Here is a 16,850-nt window from a genome sequence, read left to right on the forward strand (position 1 = left end):
CATTAAAAGTTGCTACTGGCATACTGCCAAAAATGATGAATAATGTGGCGATGAAATTACTGATGTTGTGCCATAATATTGTGATTTAAACATTCATTTGTTTAGGTAAAAATGGACGTCCCAACCTGACAGACGATAAGGATACCGCTTCCTCTCATGGAATCAGTAAGGCCGTTGGCCAAAGGTTTATCACAGGACCTGACGGAACCAAATGGGTAAAAATTTTCCTTTTAACTTTATTTCATTATTTGTATGCTCTAGTATTGATTACCACAGACTGTACTGTAATGCATTTAAGGAATAGTCTATCAAATGTTCCTTTTGTTGTTGAGGGTTAGATGAGAAGCATATGGTATATGTGGAGCCACAGCCAGGAAAAGAAAACACAGTTTATCGTAAGGACTTGAAACAGCCAGCCTGCCTCTGTCTAATGGGAGTCTCCTCTGGCAGACTGGCAACATCAATACCAAAAGAATTTACCTGCCCAAGAAATAATCTGGAACATAACACCCAATAAAACTAAAGATGTTGTTGTTAAGCTTTGATTAAGCAATAAATCACATTTTAATTAGGTTTTCGCAAGTTTAATTTTCACCTTTGGACAGATGATACACATGATACTGGTATCACTTCATCATTAAACTATCATTAAATTTAGACCAATTAAAATCCATTCTTGTAAAATATCTTTCCAATACAATCTGTTCATATTAAAATAGTTGATTGAATTCATGACTACATTTCCTTTTATACATGACTGTATGTGTTTGGTAAACCTTTCTATATATGTAGGTGGTGGACCTGGAGCAAGGGATTCTCATGAACCAGGATGGACAAGTTCTCCAGGACTCCAATGGCAAACCAAAGAGAGTGGTGGTTGGTGAGGATGGACGCACAATTTTCGGTGAGACTGATAGTAGTCAATATTTAAAATTTATGTCAAAAGCTTCTCATTATCAGCTAAACAAAGAATGAATATTGTTTTTCCTCATCCTCACTTGACCCTTCCACCTCCCAACAGACCACATGGGCAGTCCCCTGCTAAACCAGGAGGGCATGCCTCTGTTTGGCCACGGCAGAGATAGCCGGCCTGTGGTCAATCCCAAAGACAAGGTTCTCATGGTTGGGGGGAAACCTGTACTTGGGTTGGACCTGCCTCACCTCAGACCTTCCACCACCACAACCACCACCACAGCCCCTACTACCACACCCGAACCCACCACCACTGAGTGGACCACGGAGGAGATGACTACCGCACCCCCATTCCCAACCTGCCCACCTGGGACCTTCTCCAAAACAGATGATTATGGGTATCCAGTGCTGGACCCAGAGGGAATATTGGACTGCTATCCTGAAGGTGAGTCTTTATTTCGAAAACCCTAAAAAAACAGCAGAATGCGTCAAATTACATGAATCTGAATGCAGATTTGCAGCTCACCGCTGCCAATTCTTTGTAAATATTTTTTTTTCACAGAAGTGATGTCAGGTTTTTCCAGCCTGAAGATAAATAGTTAGGACTTCACAGAATTTTTCACTTGTATTGTTTGTCACATCTACGGAGGCCAAGGACAGGGTTGTTTCCTGTCTGTACCCACAACTCCGTAACTGTTTGTGTGTCGCTGTGTGTATGTGTGTATGAGTCAGAGCATGTTGAACATTTCCAGCAGTTACCCTGAGTGACAAAACTTGCATTTAAATCTAAATGAAGCTGGAATTGAAAATAAATACATTAAACTCGGTCTGTGATTTGTAGATTCTCTGCAGATCTATTGGAATTGGAATCACAGTGATCTTGATCCATATCCTGAGTATCGTTTTCAAGATCCTGTTCTTAGACAGTCAATAATATTCCAGCAAACATATCTCAATATTCTTCTAATTAATAAAGCTTTCTTGTTTCTTAGTTAAAACAACCAAACTTTAACACTGAAAGAAGATGCTTTGGCAATGATTTTCTTTCCAGCCACTGAGGTAGCTATTGCTAGTGCAGTAGATTTTTCACTCAGACGCACTGATGTGGACTGTGTTGTTGTCAAAATATGAATCAATGCCATTAGATAGGTTTGTGAATATAGTTACATGGGTGTATATGCGTGTTTACTCCGTGCCATAAAAGCCTTGAAAGACTGATACTACAGCTTGTTCTACTCCTCTGACAGAAGAATCCTCAGGAATGGAAATGGACCACATGGTTACAGTGACCATGATGCCTGATGCTTTTACTCTTAAGAAAGGTATTGGCTGAGTTTGGCTTCGGACTGACCTACCACCACTTGGCTGGATGGACTAAACCGCACTGTATGCTAATTGTTGACTGTTTACTGTGCTGTTTGGTCACTGTCTTTTTTTATCTGTCAGTGGATCTGTTGACAAGCTCTTCCTGTCTCTTCTTCTTTGCCTTGCCTGTGGTCTTCGCTTTATTTCTCTTCTGGTACGTTTGTTTGGCTTGGTCTTAGTTCATTGCAGGGATTTTGGATATTTTCCATTGTAGGCTGTTTTTAATCAAATTTATTCCAGAAAACTGGACCCAGTCTGCATGTGAACTGCATTACTAAGTCGAAGAGAATGCCCTGGCTTATGATAAATGCAATCTATTTGCTGTTCATAAGTTTGCTTTGTACTGCATTAGATAAAACCCAGTTTCAGCCAAATGTAGGCTTAATGGATTTGCACCTTGTAAGTTTATTGCGCGGGGGGTGGGGGGTGCTGGAATGGTCACTGTAAGCATTACAGTATTTTCTTTGCATTTATTTGCCATGGCTTAAAGCTGGCTCCATGTGTGGACCATGATGTAAGTTCAAATGGTGCAGCGCTGGGAAAAAACAGTGATGAAGGAGGAAGGAACTAATTGAATTTCACACACTGAATGATTCACATTTGGAAAACATGGGTGGCATAACATTACATAAGAACATAACTTTGGGTCGCACATATCTGCTTGTAATGGAATATATGTTTTAACACTCTTATTACACAGATTATGGTGACAACTTCAAAAGGATTAATGAAATACTGCAGCATGTTATTCCTGACATGACATGATGAACATTATTTTTGATCTAAAGTTCACTGACTCGTGTGTTCCTGCTAGATGACTTTTTTGTCCAGACCACCCTGCCGCCAACCACCACCACCACCCCGACAACAACCAGCACCACCACCACCACTACAACCACAACTGAGGAGATCACAACATCAGCACCGCCCACCAGACCGCACAACCAAGGTCCGTCATCTGAGTATGACCTTAGTGGAAAGAAGCGATTCACAGGTACATTAACTTTACTTTACTACTGCATCATAATGCGATCTTTTAAAAAATACAGCCCTGTTTCCTGCGGAATTTTGGTGTTAGATTTAATATCTTACTGCAGTTCTATATGACAAATATCTTTTTAAAAGTAACTTAAGCCCATCTGTCAAGTAGACAGTAAATTATGATTAAAACCACGCTCTTTTTTTCCAAGGAGTAAGAAATTATACTTTTCTCTCTCTTCCAAAATTAATAAAAAATGGATCTGCTGTGCAGCTATAAACTTTGATTTTAGATTTAACATCACATTTGCATATCACATTATGGCTCTCTTTTAAAATGAGAGTAAATAATACTTTTATCTAAAATTAAAAATTAAAAAGCATCCTTTACCAAATAGACTGTATCGTTTTACTTTTTATCAGTCTCTGTGAAATTGCTTTATTGCAAATGCCAGAGAGACTAACAGGAATAACACGTGCTGTCTTTACCTGATGAAATACAATATGTCTTAGCTAAGAAGGTAAAGAAGTATGATTGATCATGCACACTTGGCTTATGAGTATCATATATATTACTCTGTCACCGTTCATGAGTGTGCCTGAGGGTCTGTCTGTGCGGTAAATCACGACAGACTGATGGGAGTACTGCTTTGTTTCATGGAAGAGTAATAAATTTGGACATCTATCTTGGCTTTCTCAGGAGTATCACATAAATATATGACCCAGTCAGAGTTTACAGAACCAATCAGCCAAGAAAAAAAAGGAAAAATCTCTGAACATTTGCCTTCACTGGAAGTCATTTTTTTCCACCTCGTCCACATCAAAATGCTTGCCACAGTTTGGTGGCCATGCAAAGTGTTCAAGGGTCAAAAACCAGCACATTCAACTATAGATTTTAAACTACCCTGCTTACGCACGACAGTACAATACTCTGAATTCAGGATTACCGACCCATTCAAATTGGTTCCATCTACCCTAAATTGGCTCTTAATAACAAAGTTCATTGAGGACACATTGTTGAAGGTCTCTAGACTTGATCATAGTAAACTTTTCCCCCCTGCTTTCTTTTTATTGTTCCTGCGTGCCTACTTTGGTCTCTCATACTTTAGCCTGTGATCTGGCTGCACAAACAGGCCAAAATATTACCTTGGAAGAAATAAAACCAAATCTACGACTCCTAGGTTCTTAATACCTACTTACGTCCCATGTATATTACTTCATTTAATGACAGTTCTTTCAGCCTTTTAAATCACTGTAGCAGTAACTTGTTGCATTTGTAGGACTTGATCAGTAAGAGTATTCAGCTTTGGAAGTTTGTATTGTTAATAGATAGAGCAGACATTTCAGAAAGTAAGGGACAGACCAATAACAGTATTGTAGAAACAGCTGAAGTGGGCCGACTTTCATAAATGAATGTTAAAGGGGTGTCAATGCACAGAATTGGACTTTTTGTCCTTTAGCAAGCTTCAAAACCACATGGTCCTACACTTCTGATGACGCAAATCGTAAACTTTGTTGATTAGAACAGCCTCCCTTGCCTGTGAATGAGCTCAGAGTGCCATTAGCTTCCACGGGTCCCTGCTTCCAGCCTGCAAATGGAGATAAACGATGGAGTAGCAGCTCCACTGTCACTTAACAGGTTAAATGCAACGTGTCACCGCCGTTTATAATGATCTCTGCTTGAAAAGTTTTTGAACAGGCTATGTCTTTATAGCTACAGTGTCTGAGCTATCAGGTTCTTCTCCAGAAGCAACAGCTGAACAATAGAATGGCTTATTCTGGACTCTCATCTATCTGGATAAACAACATCTTATGATCACACACCTCTCATAGAACCATCTGAAAGCTATTACTCTCTAAAGTTCTGAGAGAAAAACAGATGAGAGCAGAATAGCAGTGGAAATCATAAAAGTTTGGAGGCTGACCTCAGCACAGACAGAAGAGACTTTTGGCTTTCTGTGGAGACATCCTCTTTCCTATTTATTGGTTTAATATATTTTAGTTTGCATGCATGGCCTGATAGACATGGAATATTTGTCCCTTTATCTGTCCAGATTTTGTTTGATTTGAATGAATCTAGCCCAGAGCAGTACAAAAAGCATCAACTATTAATTCTAAGCAGTTGTGTGAATCGTCTTTACAGTAATCTCCAGGTGGATGGGGTCTGCCCCATTGAACAAAAAATAAATAAATAAAAGCAGGATGTTTGAAATATTAAAATGCTAATTTATGCCTTCCCATACAAATATTAGGGATCGCCTTATGTGAACTGTCCCAATGCTGTTTCCAAGTCACATTTGATCCACAGCAAGGTCTCACGTGCCAATTTTCAATCCATGTTCAGGATTTACTTTTTCAGCAAGCAGAGGAGGACGGTGGTGTCCCTGTAGGGAGATTCTTTCAGCATTTAAAAATGAACACACGAAGAAAGCGAAACATCTGGACCTGGGTCTTCCCCCTGCATCATCCACATGATGCTATGCAGAAATGCAGCCTTACAAGCAGCCTGATTAGAGACAGACAAATAAATCTGTGCACCTTCATGACAGATTGTGTATTTCAGTATATGCATATGTAATTCATAAGCCATAAGACTGTATTTATACAAATAATAATAGAAGACTGTAAAAGCCTAAAGCGGCATAGCCTCACTACATGTTGATGTGTGGCTAGTGACACGTGTTGGACCCTGGGCCAATCATTTGGGAAGGTGGGAGTGACTGCAGCCTAAACTGATTCCCTCCAAATTCCAGCCAGTCTAGGAATTGTGTGATATCTGAACTCTGAAATTTTAACAGCTGTAGATCCAGCTGGTATTTCCAAAAGTCAAAAGACAAATGGGAGGAAATGGAGAAATGACTCGATTTAAAGAAATGGTCATGTGTGCTGCTGGGTAGAAAAATCTCTTTACCAACCAAAGATTTATTTTTCTTTTTAATGACTAACAGCTCTTACAAATTAAAATATATGAGTTGGGAAATGGTTTGCCCTATACAATCAAGGATTTTATAGATAATATAAGACAAATGTTTGAATTGATACTAAAAAGGCACACATTAGGACATTATGTAGTTTAAATAAATGAATAAATTATTTACCACAACTTTTCCCTCCTTTCAGCTCCCTATGTGAACTACATTCGGAAGGACCCGGGTGCTCCTTGCTCCTTGACAGAGGCTCTGGAATACCTACAAGTTGATGTCTTGGAAGACCTTATGAAGAAGGACAGTGAGGCAGCAAGTCAGAAACAGCCTCCGAAAAACAAGCCCCATAACTTCACTGTGGTCGCCATGGAAGGCTGCCATTCATTTATCATCCTGGACTGGGCCCGTCCACTAAAAGGGGATTTGGTGTCAGGTAAGAAATGTTTTTTCATAAAATTAACTTAAAAAAAAAAACAAACACTTTTCAATTAAACACTATCTATATCTTTGGTGTGGTTTTAAACTTTCAAAACAATATCAGAACATCATTGTCTTCTAATGTGAACCAGCTTCGGCCCATCCTTTCCCTGGTTTTAATCATCTATTCCTTTTGTTTTGGAGCGGAGGAAACCTCTGCAAACAATTCAGCTTCATTTAGAAACCTCCTGAATGTCTGGATGATCCTGACTCAAAAACTCAATCCAGCAGTTAATTGTTGATCAAAATTCATGGAAAAGCAGACTGTGTTGAACACGTGGAATATTGGACTTCTCAGAGTTTCTCAGAGAAATTTTCTCTGACCCAGAAACTTGGAAAATAGAGAGTGGAGAGAAAGGGAAAGGAGGCTGAAGATAACAGCCTGCTGCATGAGACACAATGGGGGTAGCGGGGGTAGCAGTCTGGCCAGCTAGAGAGGCAGTGTGTTTTCTTTGGCAGGGAAACACAAGCTTCTGGTCATGCTGTAGGCTAGTGCGCACTCTGATGTGTAAAACAGAGAGATGGCTTGTACTGTCACAGTTTCTTTCCACCCATCCTTCTTGGTGTTTCCTCTTTGATACACAGTATCCTGGCACTTTCCTAATTATGTCCCGAATTTTTAGCATATTTTGATTATATAAAAATTACTTTTACGTGTTTTACGTGATGCTAATGTGGACTTTACAAGACATAGCTTTTTATGTCATGAACGATAATAGATTATATTACTTATATAATCTGACACATGTTGTTGAAATAATGAGAAAGGAGTGATGAAGAAGAACACAGATCTTGACTTGACTCGTCTGTAATGAGTGAATTATATACAGCACAAACAAATTTCTACATTTCCATATCAATACACTCAGTCTCAGGCCCACAGTTATCCTTGCAAGTCTGTTCCAATAATGTAAATTGTTTGTTTATTCACTCTTTTAACTTATGTATTTTAGTTGACACGTGAACAGACTTCTTTTAGTGAATGAAATACATTTTTAAGTACCTTACAAGTCTCGCGGTATCTTATCTTAAGTGCATATAATGGCGGGACAACAGTCGGACGTCACAGTAAGACAATAGCGGTGGCTATCTTAGCTTAGCTTAGCTTAGCTTAGCTCATGGCGACGGAGTTAACGAGAAATCGTTTTCCCTCATAAAAGTCACACAGTTCACGTACAACAAACCATGGTGGCAAAGGCAGCAACTATCAACAACACATGCCGTTACGTGTATAGTGTTTTGTGTGCAGGAATTACCTTAAAGACAGGGCAGAATAACGAGAAAAGAGTGATGACGAAGAACGACGCACAGCTCGCACGTCACCGTGCCAGTGACGTGTCGTTCGTGGACGATTCGCTCATTTTGAACTAATCTATTGTATGACTCGGCGGTAACAAGTCATCTCAGGGGTGGCTCGTTCTTTTTAACCCTAATCCAGAAAACTGCTGGATCAGTAAATCTCCAGGCAAACAATAAGAAGTACTATACAACTCCCATCAGACCTATGGACAGTTTAGAGTCTCCAGTTAACCTAGACATGCAAACTTTGGCTACATATTCTTCACAATATTAACCTTAGCAACGCAAATGAAATAACAATGACATTATATATCATGAAAACGAAACAGAGAATCCTATTGTGTGTGTTATGCAATTGCAAATGAATAAAATGATGTTTTCTGAGAAATTAAGTCTTATGTCACATACACATCTGTCACACACACACAAAGACAGTTCACACATGCAGATCCAATCATTAGGTACTGTTTTAGTTATTAGGGAGTGTTTGCACAACCATAAGTTATGAGTTATGGGGTCACGGCTTTCAAAACAAATGAATGGAAACAGCTGGCAGCATGTTGGTTATTTTGGGAAGTTTTTACATTAAACCAACTTCTGGTTCCTTTTACTGTCATACATCAAATCTTGCTCGCCTAAAGGTTTTGGGGAAACACCCACATTTTCTCAGTATTCTCAGTGCTGGATTTTCCTCCAACGATCAATTGTAAAGGAAGTAGTTTAATGAATTTTTACTTAAACTAGGGAAAGATAGAGCACAGATGCAGAGCGAAACGACAATGCTACTCTATCAAACCTCAGTGTAACAAAGTAAAATGGAGTGGGAATAAAAAACCAAGAGAGGGAAAACAAAGTAGCTAGTATTTCCCTTCCTGCCTGTCAGCAGCCAGCTGTGCTGATTTGGCTCCAGCAGAAATAGAAACTCGGCCTCCAAAATCCAATAGAAACAGTTGGTAGTTTGATGTGCTGGCCTGTAAAGTTTTAAGGTGAATGATAGTGGACCTTAGTTTACTCATAGGACTCAGAGAATACTGTAGCTCTGCATGAACGAGGAAAGGAAGAAAACAGACAAGCATGCAGACGGTCCTCATGAGCTACAGAAAATACCAGAACCTCACATTTCCTTCAGGGTCCATGTTTATGGAAGACCAGCTACAGAATAATTGAAACCATAAAATAAACCTTGTAAATAAATGTTCGAAGGGCATGTGAGTTCAAGTCTGACAGAGTAGAAGACATTCTCAGGTTGTAGAGCTCCGTTGTTTTTGAAGGGATAGCTCAGTCAAAATAAAGTTACCACAAGAAACTCGAGGAAGTAACTGTGCCCAGCCAAGAAACCACAACATGCTGCTTTTACACTTTGTTTTGTTTGGGGGTGGGGGGGTTCCAAATAAGATGTAAGAGTCTGTTTCTTGTTGAGGTTCTTTTCATTTTGAATCTCAGGATTCGGTTTAAGTCCAATTAAGACATCATCAGTAATCCTGCTAATTTTAGTTTTTCTTTTTTCAAACAGCTAATGAGCTATTTTCTTTATGTAATGTAGGTTACATGGTTCACAGTGCTTCCTATGATGATGTCCTCAACAATAGATGGTCCTCTAGAGCCTCCAGTGGGACACACCTGCCTGTGGAGAACCTCAAGCCCAATTCCAGGTAACATCCATGCAAGCAGCGCAAGCACTTGGAGAGAAGCGTCAGTGTGCAGACGCGCAGTGCCTTCAGGTTCAGGGATTCCCAGTATCATCTCACATGTGGGAATCCCAGAAAACTAGAACATCATTTTGCAAACAAAGACTCGATCCTTTACCCTGAACTGGATGTAATGTATACGATCACATTGCTGACTCTGTGCAAGTGCTTGGCCGTGACTTTGGCGTATTTATTTCAGCTGGAGAGTGTTTATATCACTATCCCATCAGCACATAATGAACACAATATACATCTTGTCTGCATGGAATTGTGTGAGTTATGTCGTATTATGTCGTAATGTTGTGTTTATGCATGAGTCTGTTTACATGAAACTGGACTGATACTAATCAGATATGGCTAATGACACTAGCATTGGTGTTTCGGCTTTCTGAAATTTCTCTGAGTCAGAGACATTTGAATTTGTACCAAAAATCCAGAAATTTTTTTCAAACTCTGTTGAGATCCTGGAAAACTCAGTGAAAAGCAAACACACCACAGAGACAAGGTCACTTTAGGCCGTTCCACTTATCGGACAAACATCTCTTATCAGACGTCATGTTTTTCAGAATAAATGCATGGAAACGGCTCTTATCTCTTGGGCCCTGGAGAGGAGAGGAGGCGTTCTTAAAGCCAGTTACATTTTTCTTCCCTTTCGTCCTACCCACAGTGAAACAAAACAAACACTGTCTGAAATGTCCAGATGTGCTCATTTAGCAAATAATAAGCCTTACTTGGTTGTTTACACAGTGAGAAGCAGTTAACAAAGATAAAATGTGTGTGTTCAGCAGCAGCAGATGTATGCAGGTGGAGGCATGTCGAGGTGTTACCTGTTTCATTTGCGGTGATTTGACCAAGCACCTGCTGCTGAGCACCAACAGAGCTGCGTGCATGAGCCAGGTTTTCCAGGAGGCTGCAAAGGGGATTTCCCTCCCTGGCAACCAGCTTGTATTGATGATAGTGTGTCTCTCATGGTTACGGTTGATCTTGGGATGGTTTATGGGATATGGTTGGCACTTCCCATGCTGCAGGCACCTTCTGGTTGCCAGAAATACTGAGCTGGGATGACACTAATGACATACATGTGGAGATATTGCGGATAAATCCTCTCGGACTCAAATGTTTCCTTGCTTTTGATTTTGAATCAATCGTGTAATGCATATTTTACTAAAGCAGCTTGATTATGACACATTTTCCGTGAAATGGAAACCTACTGTTCATTAGACAGATCTGACAACAGGATACCTCACCAGTCAACACTGAACGGGGGAAGACTGGCTTCTTCCAACCCACTGGATAAGTTTGAATGGTTAACTTCATGAACATCTTGATTGTTGAATCCGCAACTACTTTGATACAGACATTTTTCTTGGAAAAAGCACCAAATTGATTGTTCCATCTTCTCAAATGCGATTAACCAAGTAATCAAGAAAACTGTTTAATTCACAGATACGCTGTGAATTTGAAACCTCCATGCTTGCTTTTCCACATTGAACATTTTCCAATTGACTTCTAGGTTTCGTGGCGGCGTGTAGGCTGAGGAGCATGTAATGATGCCAAGCTGACCGTGTCTTACGTTATGTGCATTTGCCACATATCTTTTGATCTGATGAGGAGCACCAAGAGCGATGCTCTGAATGACGCTGAACGATCTCTACATTGAAAGTTTCAAATGGCTCGTTTGGCTTGGTGCAATGTTTTGTGGTTGATTCCCTGTTTTTATTCATTGGCTCACATTTGCGCTCTCTCTTTTTTTCTAAACGTCTCTGATTTCTTCTCCAACTACTTTACATCATCTCTCCGCAGCTGCCACGCTCACTCCTCTCTTCTCTCTGTCTCGCTCTCATGATGATATCTGTTTTGGTCCGTGTTGTCACGTGGCTGTGAAAAACAGAGATTGGATCCAGACCTCATGGCTGTACAGGGTGAAAGTTTTTTGGCCAGGAATGGACAGACAATGAACTTACAGTGTGCGACCTTGCAGAGTAAAAGAAAACATATATGCACGCAAAGCAGCATGAATGGACACAAACATGTGTCCACTGAAAATGTGTAAAACCTTGGAAGCTCTCATGGGTTGTGTTATTTAATTGGAATTTAGAATTCCTCCCCCACCAAAGTGAGATCAGCATACAACATATAGTAAAATGCCGAAGGAGATCTACGCAGCTCCAGTGGACATCTGCCTTTTTCCGCATCCCTTTGTTTTTCTGACTCTTATTCTATCTGTTATCCTCCGGGTACTCCGGTTTCCTCCCCCTGTCCGAAGACATGCATGTCTAGGTTAACTGGTGATTCTAAATTGTCTGTAGGTCTGAATGCGAGCGCGAGTGGTTGTTTGTCTCTGTTTGTCTGTGTGTGTTGGCCCTGTGATGGGCTGGCGACCTGTCCAGAGTGTACCCCGCCCCTCGCCCAGAACGTTGGCTGGGATTGGCTCCAGCAGTAGAGTAGCGGTAGAAGTTGGGTGGATGGATATTCTATTTGTTAATCTCCCCTCATCTATATGCCTCTTTTTCCACGCACTGCCCTTTCCTTCACTCTCTTTCACTACTTCTTCCTTCAACATGAGCCAGATTGCCATTTTATTCTGCTGTGCTCACTTAGGATTTGTGTGTATATAAAACAGTCTGCTCTCGAATGAGCCCAACAGAAGCATGCCAACTCATCTGTTAAGGTCATTGACATTTTCCTCACCTTCACACAGTCACAACAAAACAACAAAAAAGTGATTCCTCAACTCCTAAATGTCTCGTGAAATCCTTGTGTTGTGGTTTGTTTCCATTCAGGTACTACTTCAAAGTGCAGGCGAAGAATGTGTTCGGTTTGGGACCGTTCAGTGAAACGCTCACCTATGTCACTGAATCAGGTGTGTGTCCTGTCAATACCTGCAAAAATAACTTAGAGATGCCCCATTGAGAGTTTCGGCTTCACTCTGGCCAACTTAAGATGTACATTCTTTAATGTTCAAAAGTGTGCACAGTGGGCAAACTGAACTGTCGCTGTGATGTTGATATTCACATAGAAAAAACATCCAGAGGTAGGAGCAGACTCCCAGATGTGCACAACATTTGTTATGTGTATTAAAGCTTTTGCATTCCCATAATCAGGTGAATACATTAGGCCTGATGTGCTGTGTCTGTGCTTTTCATCCCTGGTGATATGTCCACATTCTTTCTTTCAGACGATCCTCTTCTCATCGAAAGGCCACCTGGTAAGTCAATATGCAGACTGGACGTCTCAAATTTTAAGGTCAACGACCCCAGATGTGTCCGACCGAAGCCGCAAGAGCCATCATTCTCTCAAACAATCTGTCTGGATCTGATTCTACAACACGGCTTCAAATGGATTTGAACATCACTCTGAATGCCTTGATATATCAGCGTATTGCAGTCATTCATCCAGTGTGTATTTTGGCCTCTCAGTAAGAAATCGCAGCAGAGAAATGCCGAATTTATGTTTTAGCTTGTTCATTGTGAAGCTCTGAAGACAGTGAGCTTTTTGCCAAAATGTCAACTTGTGAAATAAAGTCTTACATATTTTGTTTAGCAGAGAGCTGTCATAGGACATATCTTGGTTATAATTCTTTAACAACCAAATTAAGGACATCTTAATAAAAATGTTTTCTAAAAATTGGCTATTAAATAATAAATGCTAAAAAGTTTTGTGTGACACATAATCTTTTTAATTTTTTAGTAATAATGATAACACAAGCTGCTTACAAATCTCAAACCAGACAAACCAGTAATGCATTTAACCTCAAATTCTCTAAATTGTCAGTACAAAGTTCATGTTACCTTTACAATGTAAAAAGATGCATAAAATTAGGTTTAAAACAGAACAATTGAAGAGAAGATAAATATATTTTAAAAAAACTAACCATTCATTATAATTAAACTGGATGGTTAAAAAATAAGTCTGAGACTTCAGGTTCTCTGAATTTGTTGCAGATATGGGAGACAAAAACTAAATGTTCCCTCTTGAGGTTTTGCTTTCACGTTGGCAACAGTAAACACACCCGTTCCAGATGATCCCCGTCTGGATGAGCCTTAAGTATCCGCAGATCAAAACTGCATTTTGGCAGTAGAAGACTCAGCGTTCTGTAAACCTGAGGCAGCACAAATCATGAAGGTTATGAGATATGAACTGAATCTGGCTGCTCGTGTGAAACGCTTGTCTTCTTCTTTTAGACCGTTTCATATCTATCCACAAAGGTTCAACTTTTCTGTCCTCTACAGGTTTATGTGGTAGTTCTATGTTGGCAAATCAGATTGTACCACCACAGCATGATACATCTGCCTCTCTGCTGCTTCGTTCTCTGCAGGTGGCGAACCGATCTGGATCCCCTTCACCTTCAAATATAACTCTTTCCACAGCAGCTGTAAGGGCAGCCAGTTTGTCAAACGGACCTGGTACAGGAAGTTTGTGGGTGTGGTTCTTTGTAACTCGCTCCGATACAAGATCTTCATGGGAGACGGTCTTAGAGGTAATCTGTCACACCACTGCTGCGTTTAATCATAAGAAATAAACACTGCTTCCAACACATCTGTCAGTATATGTTTGTCAGCCACCCCGCCTCCTCCATTCCCCCTTTTAGTGGAGATAATCAACCTTAAATAAGCTGAAATTGCCCTTTTTCTCTGCAGAGCCGTTTTACAGTATAGGAGATACATTTGGACAGGGAGAGGACCATTGCCAGTTTGTTGACTCCTACAGGGATGGAAGGACGGGCCCGGCCTATCTCTCTAATAACCTGCCCACAGCACAAGGTAAACAGGAACAGACTGCGACATTTAGACCTAACCTATTATCATATTTTGCCTATGATGTGGCTCTCTGGATTGTGAAGCAGCTGCATCGATCTTATCGTTTGCAAAATAATAACCCGTTAAAGGACCCACTGGGAATTTTCATGTTTAATTCTCAAGCTCTCATGCTTTTCATTAATGCAAACTGTTTTCTTGAATTACGCCATAACGTCTCAGACTAAAACAGTAACTTCCTGGCAATTGTTGTTTTTAGGTCATGTCAGTACATAAGGAAAATATTTTAAACTTGTAAATGATTGCTGGATTTCTTGACTTTGACATATTGGCTGTTTGTAGCTAAATTGTTGACAATTGTTCAAGAAATGTCCTGCTAATGTCTTGAAAAAACTTGGGCTTTGTAGTTTTTATGAAATCTTACTTGAATGTATTTATTTGGAACAGTCAAGCTTTTTATCAATGCACAGTTGGCTATTAGAAAATTTTCACAGCAGCATGAGGGTTTTCATGGGTTTGATTCAAAAGGCAGTAGACGTGTCATAAATTCAAGAACATAAAAAAAGCTAATAATTTCCAACAAATGTTAGTTATGGCTGCATGTCGCCATTTCTACATATCAGTGAGTACTTGTGCATTTCTGTGAATGAGTTTATTACTATTCACCAGTTTTGATGTGCATAACTGGAAACGTTAGAGTAGATGCCAAAATCTCTGTGGGGCTGTGACTCAAAATATCATAAAACTCTTTTTTACAGTTCCTTAAGTGGAAAAGTTGGGAATAACATAACATAATTGAAATGCAGTGCAAGCTCATACGTGCAGCAATTGACTCCATGTCCAGCTGAAACCTCTGCTCCACTGGAAAACCTTAAAATAGATCTCTGTTGTTAATAATGATCCTCTATTTATAACAGGACACAAGTATACATGTCGTAATGCTATCATGTTCCCCGCCGAATCTTTGTGTGCTGGAAGTTTCACCAGAGTTAATTATGGCTTCTTTTTGCACCATCTTCTGCAACAATTTATGGCCCACTACAGATTTAGGCATTGTCGACCTCGAGGCAATGAACTCCATTAACTGGCATACCAGTAAAAGCAGTCGCTGGAAACACTTTCTTTAACCCAGTTTTCTGGGTATCCATTTACAATGGAAACCTTTCATAAGGATATAAACAGCATTTGTTTCTGTTATAGGTTTTTATCGTGCATACAGACAGGAGCCCGTCACGTTTGGCGTTATTGGCAGACGCACGTCCCATCCGTTCGTGGGCTGGTATGAATGTGGGGTGCCCATCCCCGGAAAGTGGTAACACACGAGGAGGAGGAGGAGGAGGAGGAGGAGGAAACGTTACCAAGGGCAACTGCATCTGCATCCTGCTGCAGGCTCACAGCTTCTCTGGTCCTGCCCTTGAACACAGACTTTTGCCTGCCAGAAGAAAGACAGACACCACTACAAATTTATTACAGCTTCACAGAGAGAGAATATAGTACTTTTAAACAACTCAGTGTATATCATTATGATGCACTTTTTATATAAAGCAGTCTGTATATGAGGGAAAAAGAGGCATGTGTGCTCTTGCTTAGATTAACTCTTGTCTGAAAGTGTCCTTGTACTATTCTAAACTGTCCCCATGACAGATCTTTACTAAGTTTTATTTATCTCATCAATGATGCACACACGCAGTCAAACACAGTGACATTGGACCAAAGCACAAACTGCAAAGAAAACTGTAAGAATAGGCACGTAGAGTGTACAGGTCTGTTAATTTTCAGTCGTGAGATTTGTATTTCATTATGTAATAGCTTGTGACAGCTACTTTTCGTTTGTTTATTTGTGTTTTTAAATCAACATACAGTTTTTTTTACGCCCTCTTTGATAATCACCAGAATTCATTAAGAGTTACTGTGTACGTTTTTTATTGTGTATGGACAAAGAATAAAAGACCTAATATTTGCTCAGGAACTGTGGGAGATTGAATAAAAGTGCTATGGAAACCACAGCAATCCAAAAACATGAATCATATCATATTCTCATGCTGCCTCGTTATTTTATAACAGAGGCTTCCACACATGATCCAGATCTACTTAATCAAGCTAATGGAAGACTTGAGTAACAGAGAAAATTTGGCAGAGACCAGCTGGAACAGAAAAGCGTTAGAATCTGTTAAAATCTGATAAAATATCCACAAGCAGAATATTGTTGACAAAAGCAGGTGAGAGGGGAGAAAATATCAGTTCATGGCCATCAGACATGCCAGCGAGTGTAGTCAGAGCCCTCAGCCATGTGTCGAGTATTAACACACTGCCCCATAAATACCAAGCAGGATTTGTAGTGCATACCTTTTATACCAGATTTGATTTGAAATGTGTTCTTCATTAGCTCAAGTAATGTTCATACAGTGCATTCAGAAAGCGTACAGACCCTCTCAATGTAATTTTGCAAC

General features: G+C 40.1%; 1 protein-coding gene across 1 annotated transcript in view; it reads left to right on the forward strand.

Moving 5' to 3' along the window:
- The window catches only part of fndc1 (fibronectin type III domain containing 1), a 32,108-nt gene extending 15,739 nt beyond the window's left edge, over window positions 1-16,369 (forward strand). Inside the window, exons 11-21 of the mRNA XM_029497009.1 lie at window positions 106-215; window positions 793-904; window positions 1,022-1,357; window positions 3,092-3,271; window positions 6,376-6,612; window positions 9,499-9,607; window positions 12,427-12,506; window positions 12,822-12,851; window positions 13,962-14,123; window positions 14,284-14,406; window positions 15,601-16,369. Coding sequence (XP_029352869.1) covers window positions 106-215; window positions 793-904; window positions 1,022-1,357; window positions 3,092-3,271; window positions 6,376-6,612; window positions 9,499-9,607; window positions 12,427-12,506; window positions 12,822-12,851; window positions 13,962-14,123; window positions 14,284-14,406; window positions 15,601-15,716 — 1,595 coding nt within the window. The 3' untranslated portion in view covers window positions 15,717-16,369. The remainder of the gene's footprint in view (window positions 1-105; window positions 216-792; window positions 905-1,021; window positions 1,358-3,091; window positions 3,272-6,375; window positions 6,613-9,498; window positions 9,608-12,426; window positions 12,507-12,821; window positions 12,852-13,961; window positions 14,124-14,283; window positions 14,407-15,600) is intronic.
- The last annotated feature ends 481 nt before the right edge of the window (window positions 16,370-16,850 follow it).

This window comes from Echeneis naucrates, chromosome 24 (genome assembly GCF_900963305.1).
Source record: "Echeneis naucrates chromosome 24, fEcheNa1.1, whole genome shotgun sequence".
Classification (NCBI taxonomy): domain Eukaryota; kingdom Metazoa; phylum Chordata; class Actinopteri; order Carangiformes; family Echeneidae; genus Echeneis; species Echeneis naucrates.